Source organism: Pomacea canaliculata, linkage group LG8 (genome assembly GCF_003073045.1).
Source record: "Pomacea canaliculata isolate SZHN2017 linkage group LG8, ASM307304v1, whole genome shotgun sequence".
Lineage (NCBI taxonomy): Eukaryota > Metazoa > Mollusca > Gastropoda > Architaenioglossa > Ampullariidae > Pomacea > Pomacea canaliculata.
The window spans coordinates 8,810,520-8,831,324 of NC_037597.1; the positions used below are offsets into that span (position 1 = coordinate 8,810,520).

The window sequence follows — 20,805 nt, forward strand, 5'->3', positions numbered from 1 at the left end:
AAGAACAAGCTGAAAAGACTCGCCTTTCGATTAATCTCTACCACGCTGGTCAAAATACTTAAATGACTTTAATTAATTTTACAGAAATCAAAATATTCATCATTGATACTCATAAACATTATTTTAACTTGAAAATCTGTACTCCACATCGTTCCGTACAGTAGATGTAGGACTGAAGTTAATGCATGTGGTTCCTTGGGTATTCAAAGATGGGATCATAGCTAAAGTATCTGGTGGCTTTGGTGCAACAGTCAGTAGTTCTATTGGATCGAACAACTCTTAGCTTGTATAATCACAGAATATTTTAATATAACATGAGCTCTCATTGGCAACTTTCGATTTTACATTTCGGAACTAGTAGTCGAGACTAAATGCCGAGACTACCGGAAATTGTTATTCCTGTGGTCGAATGCTACTAGTCGTCTGATCAAATCACAATAATGGATGCGCCGTCAGGATTTCGGCAGCGTAAGTGTATGTACAGCCAGGTAAACGTGGCTGTTGTGACGTGCTAACGATGCTTTCGTTTTTGTTTGCTGTGATTTCAGTCATGTCACGCGATGGAACCAACACTGCTTGCTTCTCTCACTGTTGTAGAAACGTGGCAATCGTTGCCGTATCTCGCGGCCGCAATACTGCTTTCTTCTTTGACAGTTAAGACATAAACAATCCAAAAATGTTAAAATCTGTTAGTACGTTCTTCAAAATGTTAATGTTGTTATACTGCACGTTATTCTAATATTATCTCTATAAATATATTATGACATGCGAAATTACAATAATTAAAATTTTTAATATTTGTGTATGACTAATCTAGTCTATGACTATTACAGAAGAGAATTAACTTTCGGCTTTTTAGAGTAACGATTGTGCGTAAAATTTAACAGTCTTCAAATACGATACATGACTTCTTTTTAAAGGATAAAATATATTTATTTAAGTACATTTGAGCGTCAATAGAATTAGCTGTTTATTTGAAATTCTTTTTGCTTCTTTGATGACGGCATCTGAAGATTGCATAGTGATCGATGTTGTCTCGTTCCAGCGGGTCAGAAACGTCGCGGTAGAGGTGGGAAAGCTGGTGGGCAGGGATCACGGCCGCAGCTGTTTGAAGATACAAGCACTATGCCCCCGCAGCCAACAGCCCCACCATATAACATGAATTATGGTGGTGCTCAGTATGGTAAATGCACACATATGTGTATATATTCCTCAGTTTTTAGGCTAGTGCTTACCCATACACATAAACAGGTGTATAAAGAACTAGCCCTGACATTTATGTGACCCATCATTGTGTGTATTTAAAGGGGTCTTAAAATTTTCTTCTTTTTTTTCTTTTAACAATCTTTGTGCAGATGACCATGAAATCAATCGTTACTAGCAGGTTAACTTTTTTTAAACAACCTTTGTGCAGATGATCATGAAATTAATCTTTACTTACAGTCACAATACTTGAAATAATTTGTCCAGAGTTTATGAAAATGTGTATGGTGTATATTTGTTAAAAAAAAAAAATTTTTTTTATAGGCCCAGGTTTTGAAACTACAGCCTATCCTTCACAACAACAGTTCATGGGGCAACAATTTTTCAATGATCCAATGGCCTCAATGGCCATGCAGTATGGTACCTCACTTGCAGATCAGGGTAGAGAATATGTGCACAAAAATGTGAGTGGTCTCCCTGTCACTGTTTTTCTTTTTAAACAGATGAGTGATGGTATTATTGATTAAATGCAAGGGAAATTGAAAGATAGGTATGCATGATTATTTTGTGTTTACAGACTGACTCACTGTACCACTGTTAAGACTACTCATGAAAGAATGATAGAGCAAGATTCCTTTTTGAAAAGGTGCTCAGAATAATAAAAGTGACAAAATAGCAAGAAGTCCTTAATTGCTATCAATGGATAGAAATTTAAGGGCAGTATTTATAAATAATATGTTGCTTTAAAGCTTCGTTGTTTATAAATATTTGTTTTTTACTTTGCAGATAGAAAAATATGTAGCCACATCAAAACTTAAGTATTATTTCGCAGTGGATACAGCTTATGTGGGAAAGAAACTTGGACTTTTATTTTTCCCCTACACACATGCTGTAAGTATTTCATGGTACTTTTATTTCTGCTCAGCAGACAGTAGAAACAAAGTTCTTCACTTTCACAAGATAGCCCAAGATTGTGCAGAAGTCATTGATGCAGTTTTTTGTTTCTTACCCTGGCTAATGTTTGTGGAACAAATTGCTTTGCAGCACCTTTCTAGTGCTATAGCAAATAGAACTTGAAAAAAATTGACTAATTCAATTGTTGTTAAGCCCCTGACTGAAAACTTATTTTTCCAGGATTGGTCAATTCATTATAATCAAGAAGAACCTGTGGCCCCTAGATATGAAATAAATGCTCCAGACCTATATATACCTGGTGAGTTACAAATGACTAGTATATCAATCCAGTATATAGCATTCATGTCTGATCACATTGATGATACCATCAGCACTAAAGGTTTTTGGATTCTGGTCCTAGAAAAATTGCACTTTTGCCCAGGGGTTAAAAGAGTGTTCGTATGTTCAAGCACTAATTATTTAAAAGCAGTGATTTTGCTTATTACTAACAATATAACATATTTTGTATCCTGTTAGGATCTGCAGCTGTTTTGATGGGCAAATGTTTTTCCACAATGTTGTTGTCTTATTAAATTTTTGGCACTCACACTGTATACTGTTGTTGTGTATGTGTCTGTTTCAGTCATGGCGTTTGTCACCTATATCCTAGTGGCAGGTGTAGTAATGGGTACCCAAGAAAGGCAAGTGTTGTGTGCATGCTTACTTGAATTCTGTGATACATTCAAATAAGCTGCATATGCATTTGTAGGTCCTTTTTTATTTCATAAAATTGCCTTTAGATGCCCACGACCACTATCCTGAATTGCTCTTGTGGATAAATAAAGTTGTATTATTACAGGTATTGGAAAAGAGATAGAAATGCTTATGCATTTTAGTTTTCTTTTTTTTTTTTTTTCTCTTTCTCTTAGTTCGATAAATTATCAGAACTAGAGATGAACTAGCTAAAGAGAAATATTGACCATTGTTGTTTACAGGTTTACTCCAGAACAACTAGGGATTCAAGCAAGCACAGCTTTAGTGTGGGTAGTCATCGAGCTTTTGGCTACAATGCTCAGTCTTTATTTGTTAAACCTCAACACAGAACTCAAGTATACAGATATCATTGCCTATGCAGGATACAAGTTTGTTGGGTGAGATAGTCTTTAGAGATAGCATGCATTGTTGATCTTCATAATTCTTCCTTTACATTCTTCTCACTTTTTTCCTAAATTATCATGTGGTCTTTTTCCCATTGTTAAAATGACATAATTTTAGTTTGACTATGTGGATTTCAGTCCTGTTGTTAGGGTTGATTAAAAATTGACTGGAGAATGTTTCTTTCATATAAATTTAGTCATTTCTGAGCATAATGAGATTGGATGATGTGGAAAATAAACTTTCTAATTGAACTACAAGTATTTCCATAATGACCCTAATGAGACAAGTATTCTTGCAATAAGCAATGTGACCATTTCTTTGTAAGCTGTCCATACAACCTCATCACCTATACACACACAACTGCATGTTACATATTTTAACATTATAAGAGTATTGATCATCTGAGTGTCTTATCATCAAATAATCTTTTTCTCTTGTCTTCAGTATGATTTTCAGTTTGTTGTGTGGACTTGCTTTCCATGGGACTGGCTATTATGTAGCATTATTGTGGTTTGGAGCATCTCTGACATTCTTTTTGGTAAGTATCATTAATGATTTCGACCTTATACCCCATGAGAATATGATATAAATTAAAAAAGTATATGCATTGATAAATCACAGGATTTTACAAAATTGAGTCATATCCAGACTTAAACATTATATAGATGTTAGCAACTAATTTGAGTAGGACATGAAATTAAAATTGTCTGCTTGGATTTCTTAAAAGAGAATAATACTTTACCTATTTTCAGTTTGTCCAGTATATGTTTGCCAAACCAAGTTTTTGTTTAATCTGTTGCTGCTAACCCTTTTTTTAATACACAAATTTTCTTGGACTCAGGTTCGCACATTGCGACAGCAAGTTCTGCCATATGCTGCAGCATCTGATGGATATGCACATGGCACCAAACGCAGTCTTTACCTCATCTTGTCTGTCTCTCTTTTGCAGCCAGTTCTTATGTGGTGGCTAACTTCTCATATTATGTTTGGAAAGAAACTGTAGCCTTTTTGCAGGCCTATTTCCCATCTCTGTGCTTGATGTGCACAGCTTGCATGCCATGGGTTAAAAAACAGTGTTTGAATGATGCTTATAAGTACAGTGAATTCAATGTTGGACTGGGCATTCAGATAATTTGACACATCAAATTCACTATTTTTGATTGCCTATAATTAAATATCCGTATAGACCAGTCTACAAGTTCACAAGATATCATGTTACGCTTAATAAGTATCAGGTAGGTCATAAATATATAGCCGTTTTACTTGCCAACTCAAAGGGGATTTTTTTACCGACATTGTGGCTTAGAGGGTGAGGATGAGAAAAAAACGGAACATGAATGCATACAGATATTAAAATATAACTGGAGAGAAGAAAGTACTACAATACATTGCAGTCAAAATTTATGCACACAGTGCTCGTTGTTCAAGATTGATACGGTCATAAATACATGTATCTAGGTTTTAAAAGCTGATTGATAAGAAGTTAATAAATTACATTTTCAGCAAGGAACTGTTTGCATTTGATGTTAGATCTAACACATTTGCATCCAAAGAATTTAATGTGCACTATTGATCACTGTTGCATCAACATGCAGTGACCCAAGGTCACATCATGCAGTCTGTATCCACAGCCAGTAAAATTACTGATTTTATTCAACTGACTTTGGTCCTTCCAAATCTAGATTTTTTGCCATTTTATAGCATTATTATAGTAAATGTTTTTGGTATGTTCTGTAGAGTCATAATTCTTATGTGCTTTTTAATTGCTTCATATTTCAGCATTGTTTATATGTATGCTCTTTTTCAGCTTTGAGATAGTTTTCATGCCAAATTATCTTAGAGCAATGAGGACATAGAGAAGTGTTTTTTTTTTTACTTTTGTTTTGCATAACAGCATTCTTATTTCATGCAGTACAAAGTACTATGCAATTTCTGGCGTCTGATTAATGTCTGTAATCTCGTACTAATTTAATGGCAAAAGGCTCATATATATGAAGGTGGGGAAAGATCTTTCAAGATAACATGCTGAATCATTGCAGGTGATTGTAGCTAATGGTAGTCAGGGTATGCATTTCCACTGACAAGCATGTGATTACACATCACAGAGATTAAGCTAGTAGTGGTTATGTTGGCAGTAATGAATATAAGGCAGGGTTATGCCACTAAGAAAATTTCAGCATGTGCATAGTATTTAGGTCAACATCATGCTGGCCGTTATGGTTATTTTTCAGCAAAGCAACTCAAAATTTTTTATTGAGCTCTATAATATATAAGGTTTCATCCTAGTAAATGTACATTATGTATTATTACCATGATTGTAATAAAGTCTAAAAAATTTACATGCATGTGAATTATGAAGGATGCCATATAATCTAACTGGTCCTCACTGACTATGCATGCAGGAGTAGATTAACGAATTTGAAAGAGGTAGAATACACCAGTATCAAAATCCCACTGATTGGATGTAGATCAAAAACTGGTTGCATGCAAACATAAGATGCTACATACGCATAAATCAGTACAATGTGAAAAAATAAATTTATGTCAGAAAAAGCATCATGGAAAGTAGTTTTTGATTGCAAGTATATTAGCCACTTTGACAACTGGGTTAATCTCTGCTTTGAACACAGAATTATTTTGTGGAGGAAGAGATGCCAGCATTTATGCTGTTCTACCGCCTTCATTTAAAAATTAGTATAGGCTTCGGGGGAATTAAACTATTATTGCACATTCTTGAAAAAAATGAATAAAAAGTTTTGGCAACATATTGATAATTCACATTAATGTTCAACATGGAACGCAAATTTTCTTGCAATGTCAGTTACCTTTACCAATCTTAACATTATTACATATTTTTAGTGTGTGCCCTGTTTCTAGAATGACAAGCCTGCACAAAACGTTAGTGTCTGGCTAGTAGGATGGGCCCAAACTACTGACAGAGTTGATGCACCTGGCAGCTTCACTGGCTTAGCCTGAGGCTCAACAAGAATTTGGCTCCAAAGCTACCTCTACCAAACTCAGAAGTACTACAAAAGATCAAAGACATAATAATGTAAGGTCTTTGAAAACAGCACAGGCAAAATGTGAAACCTATTTAGAATGACATTCCTGCCCACTCCAAAACCAGGCTAGTTCTCTCCACCTTTCCAAATGCATAGAAAACTTGGTCCCAACATCAGAACTGCGAAAAGAATAAATGCAGATACACTGAGATAAGATCCTCTGCAGACTTTACTCTCATGAAAAAAGACATCTTAAAAATAATTAAGACCTTGAACCACCACCTGACATAAGGTTAAGGTGGTATGGGCCTATCATAAATGCCAAAGATGTTTCTCTGGGATAAAAGAGAAAAAAAAAGGCAAGACTTTTCATGGTGGTCAGAAGATTCCAGATACCAGCTGAGAACCAAGAGAAATTGATTAGTATTAGATCATTGAGGGGCTGCCAAGGTTTATCAAAGCTAAAAGATTAGTGATGAATATAAAAAATATGGCATTTGGTGTGGTATTATCACCATTCTCCTTCAACATTTTTTAAAAGATGTGATCATACAAGGTGAAGCAAACATCTGATGTGATCTTAAGCTTGCAACTTGGGGGAAAAACATAAGCATGTATGTGTGCATGGACAGCCCCCATATTTTCATATTTGTCATAAATTATAACATACCACATGTGCAACAAAAGCATTCAAAGCACTAGGGTCACACAATAATAATAAAGGAAAGAAAAATGCATATTTCTGTTGTATAATTTGAGACCATTTTTTCATGAGATAGTGTGATGGATATTTTAACTTTAAAACAATACTGACAATAAAATTAAAGATCTTTACATTAATCCCATTAACCACTTACAATTCAAAAGGAAAAAAAAATAATGATAATGAAAACCATAAATATGAAGACTAAATCATTCATTCCAGATGAATTTTTACAGTTTCAAGCATCTTCAGTCATGCCAACAAATCATAAGCAAGACAATCAGAGCTTTAATCACTACAGATGAAAGTAACCACAAAGCAAATAATCACATTATCACTGCCTTCAATTGCCATTTAACCAAATTTGTTTCTGATCAGTTTGAGAAACATACTTGGCAATAAGCTGAAAGGTAACAATTTTATTCATTCTCAAAACCAACTTTCAAGCAACAATGTTGACACTGCTAAAATACTTTGCTTTCATAAATATCATAAAGAGGCATATGCTCTGTGTTCACATCCAGTCAAGCAATTTTTTTCATACAAATACAATCTCAGCAATCTTATATGCCCAAAACATTGGTGTTTAAGAAATAAAACTCTCCTTTGCCATATACAAGCTGGACACTTTTAGTCTTGCCCCCTAATCTGGTGCCAATGCAAAAACATTAAATGATAAATGTAGGGACAAAGACAATTGGCTGTTCATGACTTTTACTTCTTTCAGATGACTTAGGAAATAGCTGTTTCTTCCCAGAAGGATCAGATTAAGCTTGTATACCACAGTTTAACAATGCATTGTCTCATAGTGCACATGAACGTTCAGCTCATTTTTCTTTAGAGGCCATATGTCGCATAAGTTGGCTGGTCAGTTTCTCTACTTTTCTTATATCTTGTGCATGTTCTGTTCTGTACTGAAGACACTAAAACAAAAAAGAATAGATTAAAAACAAAAGCAAGCATAAAACACTATTCAACATGAAATTTAGGTTTAAAAGTAGCTTAGTAATTTAGCAGCAAAAAAAATTATTAATTTTTATTTTAAATGTTAAGCTCATTGGCTTAATGTTTTTGACATCAAATTCAGCATTTCGATGTCACACCTTACATGTTGCTCAACAGACTGGGGCAATGTTTGTAAAATTTCACTGGCTTCCTATACCCCACTGCAACAGCTTTGGTTTTCTACACATAGTTTATTCCTTGTTGCTCCTTTGAGGAGCATAGGACCGCAACATTTTTTCTACATACAACAGTGAAATATTCATGACAAAAAAAAGAGAATTTTGAAACAGCTATTAAAAGAGAATTGACATTTGTCTATCCTTGGCCATTTGTGACATATATTTTCACCCTTCTCCTACACTTAAAAAAAAAAGTAAGTAAAATTAAAACTATTAATATAAAATATAAGTAAAAAAATGCAAAAGTAGCAAAACTGGCAACTGCTTTAGGCAGCAGATATTACCTGCATGATAAATAAAGTCTACTGTATATAAAAAGGAGATACATACCACCTTATTATCTGTTATCTTCATCACCAGTTTTCCATCACAATGTCTATATTTAATGACGTAGCGGCACTGAAATAGATTTTTAAAAACAAAAATGTAAGCACTATTTCTAATTCTAATTTAGCAATAAGAAAATCAACTCCGTGCTGTGTTGTCAAAAGAGCTGCCTCATCAATATAAGAAAAGAAAAATTTGTATACAGTGACTTCAGTTATGATCCTTAATAAATGAGGTCTTTATTAAAAACAAGGATTGAATCTTTAACAAAATATATAAAATACCACATCAATGAAATTCATTATAAAAAGCTGTTGGTGACTATGTTCTTATATTCTGGCTATTGTCATAAAGCACTAATATGTTACCCTGCAGTTTGTGTTTACAGTAAGCACAGCCTGAGGCATATCTTAAAACATCACAGTAAAATCTGAGACATCTATATGGAGTGATTCTGATTTCAAGTAGACCTTAAAAGCCTTTGAGTTGTCTATGTGCCCCATCTCTCTCTCTTTAACTCTCTGGTAATATTAACACCTTATGTAGACTGTCTTTTATCGTTGATGTGTGAATGCGCATTTGTGCAAATTCAAAATCTCCTCTTAAATTTGTTTGCCAGTTGTGTTTGGGTCAAGTTAATTATGCAGTAAATGATATCTTCACTTTTTCACGGCTTCTTAAGATTTAAATTCTGCTTGCCTTTTATATATATATTGCACGTTAACAGTGCGCCTCTCTTTAGATAATAGACCGATACTTTTACCGTATATAAGTGCAAGCTTGCTTTATAGGAGTCCAAGCACGGCCTCTTTTTTTGGACGGACACTTTATCTCGTGAATGGAAGGCCTTACCCCTAACCTAAAGCGTTAATACAAACCGTATATTATTCGAGCCCTGAAAAATTAGATGGTGTTTGGCACGCAAACATGTTCCTCGGTTTTTGTCTCTTTGGCCTTGCAAAAACTTACTAGGTGCATAGTAACTTTTATTCAAAAGGAGTAAAATCTTTCTTACCCGTGATGGGTCGTTCATATATAATCTTTCAGCTGCCTTAGCAAATTCTTCCCAAGTTGCAAAGAATGTCATAATTGGAGACTACCGTATGGCACTCTAGAGCTTCGCTTCGATGGGCTAGCCTCTGTTCGTCATTTCCGGTAACAACGCACATACAATTTTTTTATAACTAAGGTTACATAACTTAAACTTGTAGATAAAAACCTGGGTAATAGAGAAAAAACATACCTGTATTTATAATTTCATTTTATAAATTCTTTCGTGTTAATTATGCAGATTCCGCAGAACAGCCAGTCATGGCGTCGAGGAAGGAAGCGAATGTCTGATTCACGTCAATCATGTAGTTCGTTGCAATTTAGGTTTTAGATCATACAGTTTGGGCTAACGCACTACGTTTAATTTTATATATGAAAACTGTTGCACCGTTTTTGATGGATGTTATGTTTTTATTATCCTGATTAAACGAACGCACTTATCATCTTTCTCACTTCCTTGGAAGGAGAGTTGCTGCAGAGGGAAAAAAAAAATTGCATTCAGTTCCTGATTTGGTTCGCATTGTTACGATTGCTCACATTCAAATTCACTTTCTGGAGGATTTTACGTAAGAGACATTATACTTCAAACGCATATGAGGCTTTTCTGATGGAATAATATCTTCAGGAAAACATCTGTGTTGTAAACAATAATCATGAGGTATGTTCAATATCTACTAAGTACTAGTAAGTATGTTTGAAAGTTCCAGGACATCTCTGTAAATATAACAGTAAATTTTCGGCCAGCTTAATCAATGAAGTATTAAGATATATTAGATTTTTTAGACGAATGTGTTCTGCGATTTTGTCTTAAGGTCACAATAAATTCATTATTACACATTAGGGAATGGTAGGTCTCTAGGTGTTGATGGAAATATCATAAGGTATCCAATAATGCAGCAATTCGAGTAACATGTTTGAATGATAGTTATTTTATCCCGTTTTCATTAAAATTCTAATGTTGTCAGCATTAGTAGTCAGTGCAATTTCTTATTTAAATGTTGCAGCATTGTTTATATTTTATCCATTATAATAGTTTGATGCAGACAATAGCAGATGACTTTTAATGTGGCGTTACCTGAATCAGAGCATTAGTAATATTGGCTTTTAAATCTAGAGATGTTATTCATTCTACACTAATTCAGAGTTTCCTTTTCAACCTAGCAGAAACTTTTAATAAGTTGTCAGTATATTTGTACTACAGATTGTATTATTTACTTTATAGATATATCAAGTTGGAAGCCAAGTATAAATAATAATATCAAGTAAATTCAAATAGCTGGGTGATTTATATTAGTATACTACAGTGTGAATTGACAGTTTCATGGCTTCTTTTCCATCACCCTAGAACCGCGGTTCTCAAATGCTGGGGAGCGCCCCCCTGGGGTGGCACGATGTGCTTACAAGGGGGGTGCGAAGGTGGTCATTTTTGAAAAGTTTCTTATACCGTTATTAGTGAAATTAACTTACATTGCTGGCTAAGTGGGGTGTGCGGACGTACCTTTGTTCGTCAGGGGGTGTTACAAGTAAAAGGTTGAGAACTGCTGTCCTAGAAGTTTAAATCAGTTACATCTCACTCTTATTATTAAAAACGTTATTATGTTTAAAACATAATTGGTTTATTAGGAGCAAAGCCATTGTTCGGGTCCCTATTTTTCAGGGGCCAGTCATTTCGCCCTAGTAATATTACCTGTCAGTTTGTCCCAAATAAGACATTTTGTCTAAGATCAAAAAGTCAAATCATCCCAGACCCAGTCAGTGATGTCTCTGTATACAATAGTAATAGGCAAAAAAAGTCAAAATACAAGTTCACAATAAAATGATGACAAAGTCTTAAATTGAAAAAGATTGTTAAACCCTAAGAATACGAGCAATGATCATGGCTTTGCCAGGGAAGCACAGGGAAGGTGATTTTCCTTACTTTTATTGCAAAGTTCAAGCTTTCTCCCTTCTAAAAATGTATAGGTTCCTTGGTCTGTTTATCTGAGAGCAGCCAGTAATAAAAAGCAAACAGCACCCACTGTCATCTTCACAATCTTTGGTTATTAGCCAGTCTTTGTAATACATTTGCTTTTATGTTGTGCTAAGAGGGCTAAAGAGAAAAATCGTGTTTATTTACCATTTTAATATGTTCTCTGCATGCATATCGCAAAGCAGTCATTTTTGTTTAGTAGCTAAAATTATTTGACATGGCTCTGTTTAATATAGGCAGTTGATCTTCAGTATCTATCAGGGCTTCTGCTTACGCAAAAAATTGCGTACAGTACGCATTAAAAGTTCGGAGGACCCCTTCAATTTTTGTCAATGGGGTCCCCTTCAAATTTGGGCAAAGAACAGGGACCCCTTAAAAATCTGAAGAAGGGGTCCCTGGGACCCCAAAGAATTTAGCCTTAGCAGAAGCGTTGTCTATATATATTGTTTGAACAATGTATGGCTCTTTTGGTAATATTTGATGTTAATAGCTACTTGTGTCATCGGTGATCAATTTGTCTTTAGGGCTTGGGATGATTTGACGTTTCGGTCTTGGGATGAAATGGACATAGCTGAGATGAATCGACTTAGGCTGTAGGGCAATATGACTGGGGCGAAATGACCAATGACCTATTTTTCTCATCAGAAGAATATAAAGTGGTGATGAAAAGAGCAAATGAAAGAAAAGTGTAAACAGCACTCAGTGAGCATATCAACTACTGGCATAGAATTTAATTATATATGCATTTTATGAATATTACATAGTACACTACATGTTATGTACTTTTGATTCCTGTTCTGTATGAGTCTTCTGAACATTATGTAATGCTTGAAGTAATATTTATCAGCATAATTCATTTCTATTAGATATTCAGATTTCTGTTAATTTGACTTTGGTACTTTTGTTTTTTTTTTCACCTGCAAAAGTGAAGTTGCAATAGTTACATCTCGTGCTTCGGTGATGATCTATGATGATGTCAGCAAGAAGTGGGTGCCTAGTGGCAACACACAAGGATTGTCTAAAGTTCAAATTTATCACCACACTGGCAATAACACTTTTCGTGTTGTGGGGCGTAAGCTACAAGACCATGAGGTACATTTTATTTTCATTTGTAAGGATATTATTGGAGAGAATCTTGGCACTTAATGAGTTGATGTCATGAAGCATACTTTTTCAAAAAAATGTTTAGAGACTAAGAGGAAATTGTGAGTGACATACAAATTTCTCTTTGCCTATTTCAAGATTTTTTTGCTTTTACAAATGTCAGAAGATAAAATGAGAGAAAAAGAGTATCTGAAGCTTATGTACGTTTTGGTTTATCAGGCACTTGAAATATTTAACTGAAATGGATAAAAGGAACCCATGTTAAATTTTTGCTGACTTGATTACTTGATTCCTGTCATGCATAGGTGGTCATCAACTGTGCCATTTTGAAGGGCCTGAAATATAACCAAGCTACTCCTACCTTCCACCAGTGGAGAGACAACCGTCAAGTGTATGGGCTTAATTTTGCTAGCAGGGAGGATGCAGAAAGTTTTTCTCAAGGCATGATGACTGCTTTGAATGAACTAACAAGTGAGTGGGTTGCAGTGAAGGTGATACCATTGTAAATGACCTAAAAATGACTTCCCACATGATAATTGTATGGTTATATGCATGTTCTACTTAAAATGTATTTCCTTCATATTACACATGAAGAAACAATGTCAAGAAAATCTTTAGATTTATATTTTTATTTGAAAATGCTGGCTTTCATTTTGTTTTGCTTTTTTAAACATCCATTTCTTTGTCAATGCATTAGCTATCTACCGAACCCCAGCACCGGTAACACCTGCACCACCCCCGCCTCAGCCACCACAATATGCACAGTCAGTGATCAACGTTCAGAACAGTGGCCCTTCGGGAGATGTAGAAAGGTGAGCTGTTTGTATAACCTGTAGCTGTTTTATGACATTGCTGATTTTTCATTTTATGATGTCCAAAAATAATAATATCTTATCCTATTAGCATGTCATGTCCTTCACTCACATGTATTTGCATAGTCAGGCAGGCATGCACACACACAAAAATCAACGCTTATAATTACCTTACAAATGGATTCAAGTTTTTGACATTGGCAAAGTATTGGCATCTAACAGTTTGAAATAATTATTTATAAGTATGTTTGTACAGATGTTTTCATATACATTTTAATTTATTAACATTATTATGCTTTGATTTTATTTCTTTAGATTAATGTATGTGCTGTGTTTGGCCCTTAAGAAGCTTAAATATGTTCTTAAATATTACATATTTGTTACAGATTCATGTACTGTAATTTAAAATGTGTAATATTTAAGAACTAGCTTAGTTGAGTAGATTCCCTAAAAAGCCATGAACTGAGAAATATATAATCAAAAGTTTTTCCAAGAATAAATCCCCATAATAATAATCTTTATTAACCAAGTGTATCCAATTTGATAACAGCAGTTTGAGGAAAAGGAAAAACAAAAGGACAGGAAACTGTGCTATTCTGTTAATATATTTTATAGCATTAAATCATGGAAATTTGTTGACAGCCAGAAATCAGTATTGTCATATGCTTTTAGTAATGTTATTTGTAATAATTTACTGCTTTGATAATCTTTGTTTGGGTTTTAGTTTGATTTAAAAGAGAGAAATAGGAATAAAATCGGTACAGAGAAAATTTAGATTTAGTAAAGTTTAGATGTGGAGAATGGGAAGACGCTGGCATTGCTGGTGGTTACATCCGTGTTCACAGCAGGAAAACTGAGGTTTGAGAGAGTGATATCTGTGATAAAGTCACTTTGACATGACGTGTAATTCAGTGGAGTGGCTGGTAAGATACCAGAGCTCACACTTTGAACAGGAAGATGATTAGTATGGCAGTTTGCATTGCATGATTCAGATTGTATTTCGCTGATTCTGCTTCCTGCTATTTGTGTGGAACACACTCTCATGACCTTTCCATGTATTAAGTGCTTCCTTGTCCAGTTTGCCTGCTCTTAATCATTTAATGATTTGTTTTGGTTTTTTTTATTTGGTCCCATTCAAACTCGCACAATCTTGCATAGTCTACCCATAGTACTCATATAATGTTTGCCTAATGAAATAAAAAGATTGTAATCATATATATGTAGAAATAAAAGGTATTTCTGTTTGAAACACATTGTGGTAAAAGTATAGCTTATGCAGATAAAAGTCTTTTTTTTTTTCCTGTTTCTGGTGTGGTAGGATTTTCCTTTTCCTTTTCCTTTTTATACTGCTGATAAAACTTGCTGATCATCGAAATTGAGACATACATATGAGGTGGATTGTTGTTACAGTCAGTACCGGGAAGATATCCAGACTCACAGGAGACAAATGTCAGGTGGAGGAGGTAAAATGTACTTTTACTTTCTACACACTGTGGGTGGGTGGAGAGGTGCAAGGGAATAAGGATTTGGCTACTGTTTTATTCTTTATAACTCTTTTTATTCTCATTTTCTTAATAATTTGTTTTCAGACTGTGAGAAAAATGTACCTTTTTCTACGTGCTTAGCTATTTTACATCACAAATATTATAAATGTCAATTTGTCAACAGGTGTGTTCCCATCTTTGTTTACAAATGCCCCAGTGAGGCCAGTACTTTAGAAGTCTATGCTTTTTATCAGTGTCTTGAACCTCTTGCCCAGTTTGCAATTTTTCTTGTCTCTCTAAGATCATGGAGAAAGTAGTAAAGACTCTACACTCTCTGTGGAATTTCTGGACCTGCACTGGCATGGTCCAATTCCTATCTCACTGATAGACCCAGACTGCATTCGTTGATGGTCAAACATCTCGCCCTGCTCCACATTCCTCAAGGCTCAGTATTTAGCCCAGTTCTGTTTATTTTGTACACAAAACCACTTTTATCATGTCACCAGAACGACAACATATGGTCACAGGATTTTTAGTTACTGTGTAGCAAAACAATGAAACTCTCTCTTTCCATATCTGCCACCTGCCTACAATTGAATCCTTCAAATTTTGCACTGAAAACGCACATCTTCCTTGAGCATTACTCCTAACACAGTCCACACAGTGCTAGTCCTTATTTACCCATCTCCCCTTTTCTGCTTATTACTACTTTCCTACTTGTCTTCCTGTAAAAATCACAATATTCTCAGTTCTTGTTACTTGGTTCCTCTTTACGTTTCCTCTGTTTGTCTTCGTTGTCAGTACTGTTGTTTATTCTTCTGTCCCTCATATGCTGTCCATGTTGTCCATGTCTCATTCTTGTTTTAAGCGCTGAGAGCATGCTCCTTATGAGTGTTAGTATGCGTTATACAAATCTTTTATTTATTATTATATTTAGGAGTTATACAGACCATACTTCATCCTTTGTAAATTTTATGCTTGTTGTAAAAGAAGTTGTGGTTTTGCACAATACTGAAATTTGGGGCATGACTGGGACTGCACATTTTAATTGAGACGTCTTTTTTAAAATAATCAGGAGTATATGAAGCTATGCCAAGCAGTGCAGGTCCTCCTAAAGCACCAGCTGCCCCACCTCCAGCACCACCAGCACCTCCTGCAGCACCACCAGCCCCTCCTGCTCCTGCAGCACCGCCCGCCCCTCCTGCACCTCCCCCGCCACCAAGTGGGGGACTACCACCACCAGGGGGACCACCACCACCAGGGGGAGCACCGCCACCACCTCCCCCTGGACCACCTCCACCACCTTCAGGAGGAGCAAACACTGGAGGGCTTGCTGCAGCACTACAGGCTGCAAAACTTAGGCGAACGGAAAGGGTTGGTGTGCTATTTTAAATGTAAATCTTAGGCCAGCAGCTACTGTGTTAGATATATGTTTAGAATGGTGAAGCTGGACTGGCCCCAGATAGTTTTTTTTTTTTTTTTTTTTTTTGGTTGTAATTTTTCTGTGAACTTCCTCAGTAACACTTTCATATGGAAAATAACATCCAGGCTATTATTCAGAAGCAATTGTGGCATGTATCTGTGTTGGTTCGGGTGCATTCACACACATGAAGTTGGCAACATTAGTTTCATGGATGTTTTGTAATAGTTTAGTGACAGTGTACACATGACTTCTGCAAGTTATTTCTGCTATTCTTAGTACTTATCACCGAGGAAGCATTTGAAGAAATGTTTAGCATGTGTTTTCTTATGGACCTTTATGTCTTTTTTTGTGTTCCAGCCTGAGGAGCCCATTGTCAGTGGCAGTGTCATGGATTCTGGCACTTTGGGGCGTGCAAGTAGTGGGGCTGGGAGTGTTAGTGGCAGTAGTAGTAGTAGTGGGGGTGGGGGTGGTAGCAGTGGTGGGGGCATTGGAGACATGATGAATGAAATGCAGAAGAAACTTGCTGCTCGACGTGCAAAGGCAGAAAATACTGGACAGGTACGTGAGGTGCTGTTTCTTTTGACAGGTTTGCATATCATTTTGAAAGTCTGGGAAAAAAGTTAAAAATTAGCGTAGAGTTTTGCAGGGCAGTAAACTCATAACATAACAAGAAGTTTGCTTAATGGTTCTGGGAAAATTTTGAAATTTGGGAAGTCCAGCACACTCTCATGTATTCAAATAAAGACAAACATGTTTTGTTGCTTTTTGTGCATCATAACACCATTTGTTTTCACTGTTAAAAAAATTCTTGTCAGGAAAATGACTCTTTTGGGTCCATGTTTAATGTCTTGCATTTCCCCATGTGTGTGTGCGTTTTTGTGTTTTTAATAAAACATTGTTTACACGAATATTTTTTATTTTCATCAAGCAGTGGTTCTTATTTTTGAACAGCTGCATTGTGTGTGTTCTTAACCCTCCTCTGCCAGCGTCCTTTAAAGAATGCTGCCATGCATTTGGCATGTTTGTTTTGTCTGCCAGGATGCGGAAGCACCATCCTCAACAACAACACCACCAGCACCAAGTTCTTCTCCAGATGTCAGGAGGCCTTGGGAAAAACAGCCACAAAGCAGTGCATCACAAGTCAATGGTTCTCAGTCTCAGTCACCGAAACTGGTCAGAAAGTAAGAAGTGTCTTGAATCTGAATATAAATAAATTTGTGTTTGTGTGCATATAAATAGCTTACTACATTTACCATCAGTCTATGAGACCAATGTTTCGGTAAGAGAGATTGTTACATGTATAGAACTAAATAAAGCTAAGAACCAAGTATTCAAATCTTTTATGATAGTAGTGTCAGTTTTAAAAAAATTGTATTCTAATGCACACAGAGAGAGAAATCAGAACTAACAACTCCACTTTCAAAAGTGACAGAATGTACTATAATTGTAAAATAGTAACAGAAATTGCACCGTTTTTTTTTTTTCTCTCTTTTACTACAGATGTTATTTTGAGGTTGATACATTGATGATTTACATCTCTGACTTGTCTGTGTGGTAGGCGTAATCCTTCACTGACAGGCCAGGAAGCTGTTGGACCTGTCAATGGTGGCAGTGAGTTAGACACCTTAAAACAAGAAATAATAAATGAAGTGCGTCGTGAATTTCAGCGAATGAAGCAGGAAATAATTGAAGGTAAGTTCACTAGAAGGTTACTATTGTTTTATTGATCTGATTCCTGATTACTATTACTTTTTGTAGATTGCTTAAAGAAATTAATGTTTTGGATGTTAACTTAGGGATGAATTCTAAAAAGGTATAGATATCCTTACAAATCATTGAAGAAATTATTTGACATTCACCAGATCTAGTTAATCTGTTTGGTGCTTGTTTTTCAGCTATACGGCAAGAGATGGGCCATAGATAACCTGATGGCTTTCCACCCATGTTAGGACACAAGATAACTGAACTATGACAAGCTGCAGCTGGATGAGACAACAGCTAAATTGGTGTCATCTAGCTAGCTTCAGAAAGAGGGATAAATATCAGGCTGTGTCTTCAGAAGGAGGGATAACATATGGCTGTGTTTCTGGAAGCTTTATGCTATAGACATGTGTTCTCTATCATGCTGCACTCAGCGGTTCAAAGAAAGGTCCTTTTTTTTTTTTAATTTCAAAACCGCTGCTGTCATCATCAGTTTTCATGCATTGTGTGGAGTCTTGTGAGTCGCTGATTCAAAAAAAACCTTAAAGTGCACTGTCTGGATGGTAACATAAGGTGTGGCCTCTCTCTCATTTTCTTTCTGTATGTCTTGAGTGCTCACTCACAGACATAACAAAGCATAAGCAGAGAAGTTGCATAGATCTCTTGTACTGATTTGTGCCCTTGCATGACCATAGCACTAATAGTATTCAGCTGCCACTTACCTGTCTCATTGGCAAGCAAAGAAAACAGTAAACCGAAGTGATTGACAGTGAATTAACCAGGGAGTATGCTCACCTTTTTCTTTAAGAACCTAATAACACTGGCATATCTGTGACTACTCACTTCAAGAACAGAACAAATATGGATGAACAAATACTGCATTTTGTTTCAGAACAAGATTTTTTTTTTTTTTTTTAATGTTGGGAAGTGAAAGTAATTTTTCATTGTGTGTGGGGTGACTAATATACAACATTGTATTTGTGGTATCACATAATCAGATGGGATCAAAAAAAAAAACTTTAAATATGTAAAATCTGATACAAAAATCATTGTTTTTGTTACCCATAATGTGAACATGACAGAGTGTGCCTGTGTGTGACTTTTAATAATTGAAGCTTCTGTTTTAAGCGACCGACTTGAACAACTTTTTTTTTTGGACGAGCTGAAAGCCATTCTTACTGCAATAGTAAACAGATGTAGGGCTTTTCAGATCTCAGTCAGGTAACTCTGTAATGATTGGTCAGCTGACTTGGCCACTGTCAAGTGGTAATCAGAATTCAGTGTCTTAACTGGTTCTTTACTGTGTGATGCTGATGAGTGAAAGAGTTGCTTCAAGCTGTATTTATTGCTTTATCTCTCTGCCAGCTTTTTGCTTCAGTGTCAGAGAGCTTGAGCCTTACTGAGATGAAAAGGTTAATGGCCACATGCATGCAGAGTGAGTGCAACTTTACCTTTGTTCTTTCAGATTTGTCTTCTTTCTTCTTCTCCACATCCCTTGCTTCTTCAGTTCTTTTTCTCTCTCTCCTATTCTCTAACCATTCTCTCACACACACAAACACAATTTCTTAGCATCTAGATTGTGCAGTGTGCCATGCCATACAAATGTGATTATGATTACATTGAGTACATTACTGCTTTTGTATTATTAAGCAGATAGCTTTGCTTCTTTTTTTGCTCAAGTTGGGTTTTTTTAATGTATTACTCGTGTTTAATTTTTAGTGAATTGCTTTCATTCAAAGTCAGTTTCAGTCATTTATGACAAAAGTGTTTTCCCTTTTGCTACATGCAAGCCGATTTTTTGCCCATAAAACAAATGCTGTTAGCAATCATTCAATTTGTATAGTTGATACTTCCTTGTATATGCACAAGATTCACATGAAAGAAGAAAGTGATTGATGACTTGAGTGGCACAGAAATGAAGCAGCTTCTAGTGGATTTTTGTTGTTTTTCCCATCCATTTAATACATGTGTTTATATTACTAAATGTGCATTGATCAGACCATAACAGTAGCTGAAGATGGTGGAGAATTTAGTTTTTATTTTGGTAGAATCTGCTTCAAAATTCTCAGATACACCCTTCCACCCATCCATAAGTATTAACTGTACATAGTTCAGCAGGAGCCTTTTGCTACAGATTTGACATTATGTACTAACGAGAGAACAAAACAGTTGAATATTGTAAATACTCCAGTTCTCCTGTGCAATTATGTACCACTAATATTTCATCTGGCTAACAAATCAAACCAGTTTAGTCTTATTTTACACAATTTTTCCACGCATTGTAAGTTACCCTAAATGTATAAATTTCTTGTTTCAAAGTAATTTTCCATACAGTTTTTTTATGATTTGGTGGGGCATCATTTGTGTCAAATATTTGTTCTTTTAAGTGCATATGACTAACATTTAGTACTGTAATGGTTCTCTCGATATAAAATTAACATTGAACAAATTTAAATTTTACCTGTTTTTTCATATTGTCAGCAGTTGTCTTGATCTGACCCCCTAGTTACTGATCATGTGTTTTTGTCTACACTGTTACATCTTCCGTTGTGCAACACTTCAATCTATTTTTTATTCATTTCTGTAGCTATCCATATCCCATTCTCTGACCTATTGATTTCGCTGCAAGCTCCCTTGCCCCCATTTGCCATGTACAAGGTTTTCCCTGTCATCATACATTGTTTTAACAGCTCATACCACAGTGTATTTGTACTTGACCTATTCATCATTAAAATATGTGTGTATTAGATGACCGCACTTTTTCAGATTTTTGAGACAATGAGATGGTGAT

The 20,805-nt window shown here is 35.6% G+C and overlaps 3 protein-coding genes across 6 annotated transcripts; 2 read left to right on the plus strand and 1 right to left on the minus strand.

The window, feature by feature from the left end:
• The first annotated feature begins 201 nt into the window (after positions 1 to 201).
• Positions 202 to 5,811, plus strand: LOC112570207 (protein YIF1B-like). Of its 4 annotated transcripts, none has more exons than XM_025248527.1 (9): positions 202 to 474; positions 1,046 to 1,183; positions 1,528 to 1,667; positions 1,990 to 2,094; positions 2,338 to 2,416; positions 2,741 to 2,798; positions 3,093 to 3,248; positions 3,700 to 3,793; positions 4,097 to 5,811. In XM_025248527.1, the coding sequence occupies exons 1-9, from the start codon at positions 441 to 443 to the stop codon at positions 4,256 to 4,258; spliced, it is 966 nt and encodes a 321-aa protein (XP_025104312.1). In that variant the 5' UTR covers positions 202 to 440; the 3' UTR covers positions 4,259 to 5,811. The 4 variants fall into 4 exon arrangements, with proteins under 4 accessions (XP_025104312.1, XP_025104313.1, XP_025104315.1 ...); XM_025248528.1 differs by having other exon boundaries at positions 204 to 468; XM_025248530.1 differs by having other exon boundaries at positions 470 to 488.
• Positions 5,812 to 6,992: 1,181 nt separating this feature from the next.
• Positions 6,993 to 9,644, minus strand: LOC112570208 (signal recognition particle 9 kDa protein-like). Its single transcript, XM_025248531.1, has 3 exons — positions 9,487 to 9,644; positions 8,475 to 8,543; positions 6,993 to 7,883 (listed from the first exon to the last, which is right to left on the minus strand). Exons 1-3 carry the CDS (start codon positions 9,556 to 9,558, stop codon positions 7,788 to 7,790), a joined length of 237 nt encoding a protein of 78 aa, XP_025104316.1. The 5' UTR covers positions 9,559 to 9,644; the 3' UTR covers positions 6,993 to 7,787.
• Positions 9,645 to 9,773: 129 nt separating this feature from the next.
• LOC112570206 (vasodilator-stimulated phosphoprotein-like) lies at positions 9,774 to 20,763 on the plus strand. The gene is made up of 10 exons (XM_025248525.1): positions 9,774 to 10,179; positions 12,417 to 12,582; positions 12,900 to 13,065; positions 13,292 to 13,406; positions 14,817 to 14,869; positions 15,966 to 16,264; positions 16,671 to 16,871; positions 17,352 to 17,494; positions 17,872 to 18,005; positions 18,209 to 20,763. Exons 1-10 carry the CDS (start codon positions 10,175 to 10,177, stop codon positions 18,235 to 18,237), a joined length of 1,311 nt encoding a protein of 436 aa, XP_025104310.1. The 5' UTR covers positions 9,774 to 10,174; the 3' UTR covers positions 18,238 to 20,763.
• Positions 20,764 to 20,805: the final 42 nt, after the last annotated feature.